Here is a 13,056-nt window from a genome sequence, read left to right on the forward strand (position 1 = left end):
AAGAAAAAAAAAAGAAAAGAGATCCATCATCAAGTTTAGGATTTTACCTCACTGGAACGAATCTCTGGGCTTGTAACATGGGCAACAACTTCGATATTGATGAGCGGACAATCTAGTTTATCCAGTTGAGTGTAAAGAACACATGATTTGAAACGTAAGAAATCACCAACATCCACCTGTCATGCAAGTCCATTCAGCATTAGTTATATACAGAAGACGGACATAAACAAGAAGAGGATAGTAAGCAGTGATTTGGATACAGACCGGTCTTAGGAAATCGACGTGATCAACTTCTAAGAAGTAAGGCACTAGACCCGCAAACGTATAAGCTGTGGAGAAGGCCAACTCAAATGCTCTATGCATCAAAAATCCTCCAAAGATCCTCCCATGGATGTTCCTCTGCTGCGGTTGGCATATCAGCGAATTCTCAAGACGGGTATCTTTAAGAAGAATGCTGTTTCTGTCAGCAAGAGCTGGCATATCAGAGAAGATCCTTCCTTCAGCCAACCAAGCCTTGAGCTTCTTACACTCTCCGTGATCAAATTCCCTTCTGTCACCTCCTCTCTTCTTCTTCCTCAAGTTATTCCTAGCTTCAGCTTCCTCAAATAAAAGCTTTTCGACCTCGGTTTCAGGAGAAAGCCGGTTAATAGGAGCAGCTTTACCAGTCTTAGAGTCACGCGCCACAAAAATGAAATTAGCAGTTAAAGCAACCGAATCCGAAGAAGCCTTGACATCTTCTGAAAACAACAACAACAACAAAACATAAGCAACTGTTTTATAGTTTCAGGATACATGCTTGTAAGTTATACACATACTCAATTCGGATTGCATAACTTCGAGTTGAATCTCGATAGAAGAACGACCAACCCAAATGACAGAAGCAACAATCTTGAGATCAATGTCGACACAAATCGGCTTCTTCAATACAATCTTATGAACAGAAGCTGTAACAAGCAAGAGTGGCCTCGTTGTACTATCATCATCAGAACAATGCTGAATCACAATGTACACACACATTCAAATTGTGGTACATAACACCAAATACACAACAGAGTAAAAATAAATCACAGAATCATAAGAAAGTATCAAACTTTAGGACTCAATTGGGCAAATCAAGATACCTTAACGGAGATAGTTCCAGCTAAAGCATCGAGATCTTCGAGCAAGATCCCGATACGGACCTCGTTCCATGGATCTCTGTATTGTTCCCGGAGAATGAAATCAGAGGAGAAAGGGTAGAAAATGGTGGTACGGCTATGAGAAGGTGTTCTGGTGAGAAGCTGACTCTGTGGTGGAGCGTCTTTAGGAGGATCAAGAAGTGATTCAAAGATTTTGGATCTGGCTTCCCATAAAGCTGTGGTGACCGGTGAGTGGTACATACCAGGCCATAAACTCAGAGGCTTCTTGGTTGAGTCACAAGGAGAGGATGGTGAAGCGAAGGTGGAGACGACGGAGATGGGTCTTGGGGAATTCATGGTTGGATGAAGAAAGTGAGAAGCTTTCTTTCTGGGTTTATGAAAATTGGGGAAGAGAAGATGGTGAATCATTCAAAGGAAAGACATTGTTTCGATTTTGGTTCCTTTGACTTTGGAGTTTTAGATTGTTTCTTTCTTTGAACATTTACTTTTGTGTTTTATAAGGTTAACTTAAAGAGCACCCTCTGTCTGATTCTCATCAAACATTCTTTTGCTTTTTTTTTTTTTTTTTTCCTAATTTCACAATCAACACTTTTTTGGTTGAAGAATGTTCAAGTGCAAATCCGATATTGAGTATTTATATAATTGCTTTGAAGAAGTCTTTTAAATAAAATTTGTGAACGTATGCATGTTGCTTAACCTTGTTAAAATTCTGTTATTTTGTGGTTCTTCTACACTTGCAAATGGTATTGGAGCCTTACCTAGCACAAGAAGATATTCGATTTTAGGGAAAGATCGTGTGAAGAACATGTAGATATGACTGACCTCCTTGTGGTTCATAAGTCATTGGTGTTGGATCCCCTAAGCTATGAACAATGGAAAATCAAGATGAAGGCTAAGATCATAGGGATTCATAAGAATGTTTAGACATCGGTTGAATCTGAGTAGGAGTCTCCAAAATAATTTAATGGAGATGGTTATGTCGCAACAAAGTCTAAAACAGAATGGTTAAAACATAAATTGAAAAAGTGTCGAGATTCAGTGCTCTAAGCCTTAAAATGACATTTCCTCCCTTTTCTTATATCATAACAAAGCCTTTTACAAAAAGTCCAAACGAACAATAAGCACGAATATATAACTCAAATCAGTAACTAGATGAATTATGCTTTGAATGAAGGCAACGCTCCTTTCTATGGAGCAAGTAGAAAGAGGAGAAATGAAAATGATCTTGATGACCATAAACTCGTTTTTTGTCTTATGTATCTGCGACTTTCTTTTGATCACGGTTCTCGAAGAAGAGCCTTGAGCGGAGGAAATTTTGGTTCTCATCAGGGATCTTGGTTGTACCGTTTAAGAACTGCTTGTACCATTTTCCAGAAGTTTTGAGGACTCTATCAGCAGTGATATTAGTGAAATCAACGTAACTGAGTCCGTATCTCACGGTAAAGCCTTTGCCGAATTCATAATTATCTCCAAGAGACCAAGCAAAGTATCCTTTCACGTTGCAACCAGACTCCCTAAAAACAAGAACAATGTTTAAAAAAAAACCGGTTGATCACACATGGATTTATATTTAAGTATAAGAAGATAGGAAGAAGAGTAGAATCCACTCACTTGATTGCCTTACGGAGAAAACAGAGATGACTGCATATATAATCAGTCCGGTTGGAATCAGCTATAACCTCATGGGCAGTTGTGTTACCACCGGGGCTATTATATCCTAGTTAGACCGCGGTAACATGAACAATTACACAATTTAGTCACTTTCTTGGACCTATTTTGACATAAACTAAAACTGTATAGAAGGAGAAACAGTATATAGAGTGACTCACCGTTCTCGGTGATATAGACTAAAGGGTTTCCGTACTTAGTTTCGAAGTGCTCCAACACGTTTACATTCCTCTTGGATGGTAATAACTATCTCCATTGAACTATATAAGAAAGGGAAACATCAAACATAGATAAATCACAAAGTATATATATATATATATATATATATATATATATATATATATATATGTGTTGTTTTGCTTAACAATGATTGAGACAATAAGGGTGGATCATGCATGCATACCCATGGACCTATGGGACCATCTTTATTTTCATCTGTAAAGACAACGATGAAGTAATGGATGGTCACGAAAGGTTGTAAATAAAAGGATATAGATATAAAGAAAGGTTATAGAAATACAGTATTACATGAGTATGCTGAAAGTGAGTCATTCATGACGGTGAGTCTATTCGGAGGATTTGCAGGAATGGCATAGACGTACTGAGTTTGGTAATAGTTGATACCAAGAAAATCATATGAACCCTTCACAAGTTTGGCTTCTCTTTCACTGAAGTTTAGAAGCCGTCGACCCACAAGTTTTCTCATGATATCAGGGTATTTACCTTTTGTTAGCGGCTCCATAAACCTATATATATTTTAAACATATTATTCCTTAATAAGTTTCTATGTATCTACATCTATTATTTTTTTTTGGATATATAGATCATATATACCATCCCAAGAAGAACTCTTTGTTCCTCTCAGTTGCCTTTTTGTTGGCTTCAGTGCTATCATATGGAATAAACCATCTAGTTATCATCACAACTCCAATCTGTCCTCCTTGTTTTGGCTGTTGTCACGAATACATTGCATATATATATAATTATGAAAAATTAGAATCATATATATGTTAAGAGTACATATTTTTTAAATGGAGAGCTCACCTTATATTTTTTCCGGTAAAGATCGACGACTTCGGCATGAGCAAGAAGCTGGTTATGGGCAACGATATAAGGTTCTCTTCCAGAATCTCCGGCGTAACGATCTTTATTAAGCCAATAAGAACATCGACCGGGTGCACCTGTTCCCATTGCATAACCTCTTGTAGGCACTGTGTAGAGCTGCTTGATCGTGATCCAGTTCTTAACCTATCACCAAATCTATCAAAACATAGATCCGCGTAATCTCTGAAATCATCTCTGTACATATTATAGAATCATTAATATTTCGTTAATGCAACATCATATCTTTATATATATTGTCATGTTTCTTAAGAAGCAGTATGGCATCAATAACATACATGATATCGCGGTGCAAAAAACCTTCATACTCATCTTGTAGAACTTGAGGAAGGTCCCAATGGAAGAGGGTAACGAAAGGAGTTATATTCTTCTCTAGGAGGCCATCTATGAGCTCGTTATAGTACTTAACCCCTGCTTCGTTGATTCCCCTCTTCACCTTTCCTCCTACTCATATATATCATATATTTATTGTTAGGAGTTAGGACAATCAAGTATATATACATGGACCAATGTGAACTTACTCGGAATGATTCTTGACCACGCAAGCGAGAATCTATAGCCGTCAACACCGAGTTCGGTCATTACGTCTATATCTTTCTATAGTTATACAAACAATCGCATGTAAATCCACACATACGTAGTTGATAAAATTACAGTGAGTATAATAGTTTGTATATGGAGGAATTAACCTGCCAGTGCTCATATGATCCACAAGTGTTGTCTCCATTCCCTAGATCGGGTCCTCCTTTCTCTGATAGCGTACAAAGACATTACTATGAATGTATAAAGAGCTATAACGTATCACCACTTCTCTCATATTATATATATGTAAGTATATATCAACCATGGAAACGAAAAAACTGGATATCGGTGAGTGAAGCCATCCCAAACGTTAAGTCCACGACCTTTAGCACCTTCGATCTAAAATAGAAAAAACAACCATGCAACGTTAGATTTTAGTGTTTCTTAATGTTTTAATACGAGATATTTGGGACAATAATTGATTTGTTACATGCCTGGTACGCAGAGGATGCAACACCGAAGATGAAGTCATCATCGAAATGTTTTCTGTTGAAACGATCAGTTTGGTTACATGTGAATGGCTTGGTCTCTTCGCACGTAATCTCTTCAGCTTTGCAAGTCACCACCGCTAATAGAAGAACTAAGCAGAGTCCAAGAAGCTTCATGGTTGATCTATGTAAATGTATGTTTTCAGTTGCATGGAAACCTAATGCGGTCTCAGTTAAACTTAAAAAGAACAAGTTTTGTAGTTTTGTAGAAAATTTAATCTTTGCTTTGTTCATTCGTTTTGGTGTCCTTAAATAGGAATTTAACATCAAGGAATTAAAGAAATGGAATCATGGATTCCTACAAAAGTGTAAGTGAAAATGTGATCGAAGAACACTTGTTAATACTTCTATTATTGCCAACGAGGATTAAGCAAAAAAGAAAAAAAAACCAATGAATTGACTAAGTCTAATTAATTAATTTGAATTTGGTTTTCTTGACCCCATCAATATATACACAGCCCTCTAAGAGAGAACCTTGTCCTCAAAGTTCAGATCAGAGAAGCTCCTTCCACATTGTAATAAACTTTCAGGTCTATCTAATTTTTGATAGAGCTTTGTCCAAATCTTCATAGTCAGTGTGGTTCCAAATCGAGCCCATAGTCACTCTTCAAAGATATCCCACGTGATGAATGTATTCTCCCCACGTTTGTGACCATTTTTTTCGTCATAAAAACGTTACAATTTCGTTATAATATTGTGACTGAATTGAAAGTAACCAATTTTTGTCACTAATTATGTCGAGTTTGTTACAAAATATATAGTCACAAATATAAATACGGATTTGCGACCAAATATGGTAACTAAATTATACGATTTTTGTGACTAAATTTACGTCACGTCTAGTTACAAAAGTTTTGTAACTATCCTGTCAGGCTGTCACAATTTGTCACTATTTTTGTAATTTTTGCGTTTGGTTATAGATTGTAGCATAATTGTTACCATTTTTGTAACATACGATATCAAAATTTCCATTTTCAACATATGATCCAATTTCTAAATTAAAGATGCTATGCTAGATAAGTGTAACCCAAAAATGGGGAAAAATTCCACTTATTAAATTGAGTCATTATGATTTGTTATTTAGGTTAAATTCTTATGCTATCCATGATTGTTAAAATGTTTGTACAGTTCCCTGAATTGGAAATTTGATTTCTTTTTATTTTTCAATTTAAGTAAACTGCAAAATATTTGTCAATACACAATATGCGTCATCTCAGTTTAATGTTTTATTTTATTATTAACATTTTTAAATAAAAAACGTGGTGCCTTCAATTAGGTAAACAATTTTGTAACAACTTGTGACTAAATTTTTATGGTTTTCATATTCCAAATTTCGTAGCAATTTATTACGTATTTAGTAGGAGGAAAACGTCACAAATAAAATCAAATTGTGACCTTTTTGTGACTGTAATTCAGTCGCTAATTATGATCGCTCGTGACATTATTTCGGTAACAAGTCGGATCAAGTGGTAACAATTTATGACAGAAAAGTGACGATTATTTTGTCTATATTTGTGGCATATTTGTTACATTATTTTTCGTCACGAATTGTGTCGTTTCTGTGACTGTTTTCATATCGTCACAAATAGTGACAAATTGTTACCATGTCAATCGTCACAAAATTTTGTGACATTTTTGAGACTTTAATGAATTTGTGACCATTTTATTGTGATATTTTAAAATTCGTATCATTTTTGTCACAATAAAAAATTTGTGACCAAATATTTATATATTGTGACAAAAATAGTTGTAACAATATTCACTTTTTTACTGTACGTTTCTTGAGAACTTGCTACCACATTCGTTTGCTTTGTCTTCGAGATGGTAGCTCGCACAATGCATGTGGTGGTCGTTCGACGTTAAATAAACAAATAGTTAACGGACCTAACTAAGCTAGGCGGTTGGATCTTCTTAACCGCGAAGACTCCAGCTTGATGTTCTTTGAATGGAACTTTACATGTGATTGGTATGTACGGTTAAGCATCTCGATTAGGCCATTGAGAGAAGCTTCAGCGTGTAAGAACTCCTCATTCACGCCAACATGCATCTTTTGAAGTTCGTCTGTTCAACTGGATCTTTGTAGGCTTATCGATGGCAGCCATTTCAAAAGGAGAGGTCCCATTTTGTGTTTACATGGAATCTTGATTAAGCTCTGATACCACTTAATGAGATATTTGTTCGTTTTTTTTACCCTTACAAGTTCACATCTCAAGAAGAGCAACTATATTTTGTGTTGATAAAAAAAAAAAAAAATAAATAACATGTCGATCGAAGTTTGGATGCAAAGTCACCATAAAGAAGTGCATCCAAACTTCACATCTTATGGCAAAAAAAAAAACACAGAGCGATAAAAGTTTGGTCTTCTATTAAACTTGACAAATCTGAACTCGTTTATAGTAAACGATCCAAATTTTCACATCAAACTACGACGATACGACCAATGTTTGTATTTTAATTATGATATAAGTCAAAACTAATTTTTGAAGAAAATAAAGAATAAATCATAGTATGTTGACATTTGTCATCAGAATAATTAAATTTAAATGTATCATTCAATCTTTAAACAATTTATATTAAAAAAAGCATATTAGTCATGTATATAAAATATTTCTTCATTTGTCATTAAGATCAGATGAATTGCGGATTTTGTGAAATACTCTTTTTCTTCTCCAAATCTTCTTCCACATGTTTTATCAATTTTAGTTGAAAGTATCTCAACTCTCGCATATTAAAAACAAATATATACTATAAATTACCGCATATATTAGTCAAAAATATCTAAAATACATGTGTAAGTCGAGTGGAGGTTTAATTCTTAGCATAGTTTTTCTTTGTATCTACTATATCATTTTTCAATCCATAAATAACATCAGAAGCTTTTCTGTAAATGAGGGATACATTATTTTATATATTATAGAAAATAACGAACAATTGAGCTACCATTAAAAGTGAAGCTATGTCTAAGTTGAAAAATTTTTTCGGAGAAACTTCAAATTAATGAAACAAAACTAAAGAAAAATGGATTGATTGTTGCTTTTTTGGCATGCTCTAAAATTTGTTTTTAAGTTGTTGAACATTGGTAAAAGAAGATCATGAATCTATAAGATCAGTATATTCATCTTGACAAAAAAACACTGTTAAGAACTATTGAAATCAATATGATTATGACTCTTATGGCAATTCTTAAAGTTGTTTAATTACACTTGAGGTAAATCATCAGTTTCATCATTAAAAAAATGACTAAGTTTTTTTGGTCGTATGTAAAACAACTAAAATTTAAAATAGCATATGAGTTTGATTGTTTCAAAACCACTTACTCAAATGAACTCTATCAGTTGGTGATTACTTTGTATTCACGGATGGATTGGTATAGTCTCTTACTTTTAGAACATATTTATCGACATGTTTTTTAAGTGAAGATGACGTTTCTCCGCATCGGTTTAGGGTGGGTTAGGGACTAGGGAGGTCACATCTTATGCTGGGATTACGTTTCAACTGATTTAGTCAGTGAAGCTAAGGTACGAGCTGGATGGGACGAGCATTACCATGCATTAAGTGTCAAGCACTTATGCATGGTGTGTCGTCCGATCGTATTGGCAACGATATAGAAGTAGCCAAGAAGAAATACATGTGCTATCCTTATTCTGTCGATGCTGCCTTGACCTATATGAAAGATTTGGTCTTCCCCCACAGAAAACTAACCCTGAGTTTAATTGCCATTACCATACTTTAGCTCAACGGTGGTCGTTCGACGTTAAATAAACAAAGAATTAATGGACCTAACTAAGCTAGGCGGTTGGATCTTCTTAACCGCGAAGACTCCAGGTTGATGTTCTTTGAGTGAAACTTTACATGTGATTGGTACGTAGGGTTAAGCATCTCGATTAGGCCATTGAGAGAAGCTTCAGCGTGTAAGAACTCCTCAAACATGCCAACTTTCATCTTTTGAAGTTCATTTGTTCAACTGGATCTTTGTAGGCTTGTCGCTGGCAGTCATTTCAGAAGGAGAGATCCAATTTTGTGTTTACATTTAGATGGAATCTTGATTAAGCTTTGATACCACTTAATGAGATATTTGTTTTTTTTTTTACCCTTACAAGTTCACATCTCAAGAAGAGCAACTATATTGTGTTGATAAAAAAAAAAAAAAATTTAATATGTCTATCAAAGTTTGGATAATGTTAAATTTGGATGCAAAGTCACCATAAAGAAGAGCATCCAAACTTCATATCTTATGGCAAAAAAAAAGAAACACACAGAGCGAAAAATGGTTGGTCCTCTATTAAACTTGACAAATCTGAACTCGTTTATAGTAAACGATCCAACTTTTCACATCAAACTACAATGATACGACCAATGTTTGTATTTTGTGATATAAGTCAAAACAAAATTTAGTAGAAAATAAAGAATAAATCATAGTGTTTACAAAAAAAAAAAATAATAATAATAAATAAATAAATAAATAAATCATAGTATGTTGACATTTGTCATCAGAATAATTTAATGTATCATTTAATTTTTTTTTTTTGATAACCCAGGTGTCCGATCCCACCGAAGTGGTCCGACTAGCGTCGTGTCCAAGCGGAGCTGACGTGGTCCTGGAAGCCTGCAACCGCCATGTGAATTCCGCAGTGGCCACATACTATGATTTATTCTAACACTCATCTGTGAGAAGAAAATACCACTAGACCATGGACCCCTTCTCCAAAAACTTTTTTTAGTGATTGGCCCCACTGCAAAGCGGCCCCATATCTAGAGAAAAATCCCACTTCGGTCTGGACCTACGGGTTAGTATACACCGCTTGCTCCTACTCGTATGGAGGAATTTTTATTTGGAGAAGCTCAGTACCACCGTGGTGGCAGAGAGACTCGAACTTGAGACCTCTAACACTCATCTGTGAGAAGAAAATACCACTAGACCATGGACCCCTCTCTGTATCATTCAATATTTAAACAATTTATATTGAAAAAGCATATTAGTCACGTATATAAAATATTTCTTCATTTGTCATTAAGATCAGTTGAAGTGCGGATTTTGTAAAACACTCTTTTTCTTCTCCAAATCTTCTTCCACATGTTTTATCAATTTTATTTGAAAGTATCTCAACTCTCGCATATTAAAAACAAATATATACTATAAATTACCGTATATATTAGTCAAAAATATTTTAAATACATGTGTAAGTCGAGTGGAGGTTTAATTCTTAACATAGTTTTTTTTGTATCTACAATATCATTTTTTTAATCCATAAAGAACATCAGAAGTTTTTCTGCAAATGAGGGACACATTATTTTTTATATTACAGAAAATAACGAACAATTGAGCTACCATTAAAAGTGAAGTTATGTCTAAGTTGAAAAAGGTTTTCGGAGAAACTTCAAATGAAACTAAACTAAAGCAAAATGGATTGATTGTTGCTTTTTTGGCATGCTCTAAAATTTGTTTTTAAGTTGTTGAACATTGGTAAAAGAAGATCATGAATCTATAAGATTAGTATATTCATCTTGACAAAAAACACTGTTAAGAACTATGGAAAATCAATATGATTATGACTGTTATGGCAATTCTTAAAGTTGTTTGTTTACACTTGAGGTAAATAATCAGTTTCATCATTAAAAAAATGACTATTTTTTTTTTTGGTTGTATGTAAAACAACTAAAATTTAAAATATCATATGAGTTTGATTGTTTCAACACCATTTACTTAAACTAGATTTTAATTCGCGGTACACCGCGGGACGATTTATTTTCTAAAAGTAGTGATTTTTAAAATTTAATGCTTATTTATTATATATATAAATTTGCAAATTTTATTATTTTATAAGACATTTATATTTTATAGTTTACAATTGTTATTAAGTAACGGTATACCACATGACATTTTTGGTTTTATACAATCTTATCTAAATCAGGCTGATTTGATATGTCTAATATTGTTGTTGTTCAAAAATAATAAGTTTAGGATTTAACCCGTATTGAAGCGGCGGGTTAATGATATTTTAAGTTTTTATTAATATTGATTCAAACCCGTCCCGCCATAGAATCCCGCCCCGCAATATAATTCATTCTGTGTTATTTTATTTGTTCAAATGTTCATAATATTATAAACTTTTTATTTATTTTAGATATATCAATTCTAATATTTAAAACTTTTAAAAATTTAAAATTTAATATTTCTAGTAAAATTAAATAGTTAAACTAAAGACCGAATTAAACGGTATATAAACTTTTAAATTTGGATGCTTGTTAAGTTAAACTTCCTGTTCATTCGGATTTAGATTCATTTTGATCTTATTTATTATATGATTCTGAATCATTGTCTAAACATTTTAGCCGATGTGGGACGTTGAACACACACCTTTTTCATCAATTGGGTAATATATGTTCGTCTTTAAAATTTCAAATCACAATATATGCAGGAAATATTTTGAGATTTTTCTTAATTTTATGTATTATATGATGATTCAAAATAATTAAAAATAATTCAAACAAAGATGATATGAGAATCATAATTTTAAATCTTAACTAAATCTTATAAATCTATACTAGTATTTTTGAAGTACATTTTTAGCAGGTAGGGCAAAATGCATTTGGATACAATGGGTATCCAACCCGTTTACAAATTTTGGTCATAAAAAGTTTGTTGGGTCGGTTATATTTAACCCAACTCCTACACCGGAATTTGGATGCTCAACTTAATAGGCATCCAAATTCAAAATTAGATACCGCTTCATTCGGTGTTTTAGTTTAACTGCTTAATTTTACCGAAAATGTTAAATTTTAAACTTTTAAAATTTTTTAAATAATATAATTCATATATTTAAAATCAATAAAAAGTTTATAATATTATGAACATTTGAACATATATATATATATATATATATATATATATATATATATATATATATATATATATATATATATAAAGAGTTACAATAACACGAGACGGGTTATATTGGTAGACAAGGTTATATAATGGGACGAGTTTTTAAGAAGTTTTAAATATTATAATTCATATATTTAAAATCAATAAAAAGTTTATAATAGAAGAACATTTGAACATATATAAAGAGTTAAAATAACATTGGACGGTTATATTGTAGGACAAGGTTATATTGTAGGACGGGGTTATATTGTAGGACGGGGTTATATGACGGGACGAGGTTGAATAAAAAAAATTAAAACATCATTAATCCGCTGCTTCAATACGGTTACATCTTCATTTTATTACTTTTTTAACACCACCAATATTAGACATATCGAATGATCTTGTTTAAAGTAAATTGTATAAAACAAAAATTGTCTTGTGGTATACTCTTACTTAATAACAATTGTAAACTATAAAATATAAATGTCTTATAAAATGATACAATTTGCAAAAAAAAATATAATATATAACCATTAAATTTTAAAAATAACTAATTTTAAAAACAAATCGTCCCGCAGTGTACCGCGGGATAAAATCTAGTTCTTAAATTATAATTTTAGAAATGGGTTCTTTTGATGTTAATGAAGATAATAAGGAGCACTTTTTTCCCTGTATAAAAAAATAAAAAATAATATATTGAGTTGATTAAAAATTTAATTTGAATTTAAATTTATTCTAAAAATTAAAGATAAGTAAATAATACTTATATTTGTACAAATTTTTTTGTTATAAATGATTTGTTTTATTATTTCACTTGTAATAAATAATCACCTATTGATGACTATTGTTCATGACCAGAACCATCCACAAAAATTATGGGACACTCACAAAAATGCCCCTTTCTCAATACCTCTTTTCAAAAATGCCCCTTTTGACTTTCCATTTTTAAAAATACCCCTTTTTATGTACAAAATGACTAAATTACATTTCTTTTAATAAAAGATATCACAAATATATAAGGAAATATAACAAAATTAGGTCCACAAAATACAAAATATTTTTTGGCGGGAAAAGTGATCCCGCAATTTTTCCCGCTAAAACACTTGTAAAAACTTGTAAAACCTTTAAAATACCTTGTAAAATTTTCCCGTACAATTTGTTCCTGCCAAAAATTTTTTTGCGGGAAAAG

At 32.7% G+C, this 13,056-nt stretch overlaps 3 protein-coding genes across 3 annotated transcripts in view; all 3 read right to left on the reverse strand.

Annotated features, from left to right (window-relative positions):
• LOC9299968 (acyl-coenzyme A thioesterase 9, mitochondrial) overlaps positions 1-1,622 on the reverse strand; it is a 3,731-nt gene extending 2,109 nt beyond the window's left edge. The window contains 1 exon segment of the mRNA XM_021016040.1: positions 1,479-1,622. Within this exon segment, the coding sequence (XP_020871699.1) occupies positions 1,479-1,547 (69 nt within the window). The 5' untranslated portion in view covers positions 1,548-1,622.
• Positions 36-1,017, reverse strand: LOC110229943 (acyl-coenzyme A thioesterase 9, mitochondrial-like). The gene is made up of 3 exons (XM_021031175.1): positions 816-1,017; positions 265-734; positions 36-176 (listed from the first exon to the last, which is right to left on the reverse strand). The coding sequence occupies exons 1-3, from the start codon at positions 1,015-1,017 to the stop codon at positions 36-38; spliced, it is 813 nt and encodes a 270-aa protein (XP_020886834.1).
• Positions 1,623-2,189: 567 nt separating the features above from the next.
• LOC9301704 (putative myrosinase 3) lies at positions 2,190-5,322 on the reverse strand. The gene is given in 14 exon segments (XM_021024741.1): positions 2,190-2,653; positions 2,751-2,856; positions 2,969-3,031; positions 3,034-3,067; positions 3,211-3,242; positions 3,336-3,553; positions 3,642-3,757; positions 3,852-4,057; positions 4,060-4,106; positions 4,208-4,373; positions 4,451-4,526; positions 4,619-4,678; positions 4,791-4,850; positions 4,946-5,322. Coding segments are annotated over 14 exon segments (1,767 nt in total). The 5' UTR covers positions 5,267-5,322; the 3' UTR covers positions 2,190-2,391.
• Positions 5,323-13,056: the final 7,734 nt, after the last annotated feature.

This window comes from Arabidopsis lyrata (genome assembly GCF_000004255.2).
Source record: "Arabidopsis lyrata subsp. lyrata unplaced genomic scaffold ARALYscaffold_8, whole genome shotgun sequence".
Lineage (NCBI taxonomy): Eukaryota > Viridiplantae > Streptophyta > Magnoliopsida > Brassicales > Brassicaceae > Arabidopsis > Arabidopsis lyrata.

Excerpts from the sequence above, each read along its gene's own strand:
- LOC110229943 (XM_021031175.1), bottom strand. The coding sequence starts at position 1,017 with ATGTGTGTGTACATTGTGATTCAGCATTGTTCTGATGATGATAGTACA. Across the intron at positions 735-815 it reads AGTTATGCAATCCGAATTGA|ATGTCAAGGCTTCTTCGGAT; the intron begins GTATGTGTATAA and ends TGTTTTCAGAAG. Across the intron at positions 177-264 it reads ACGTCGATTTCCTAAGACCG|GTGGATGTTGGTGATTTCTT; the intron begins GTCTGTATCCAA and ends CTTGCATGACAG.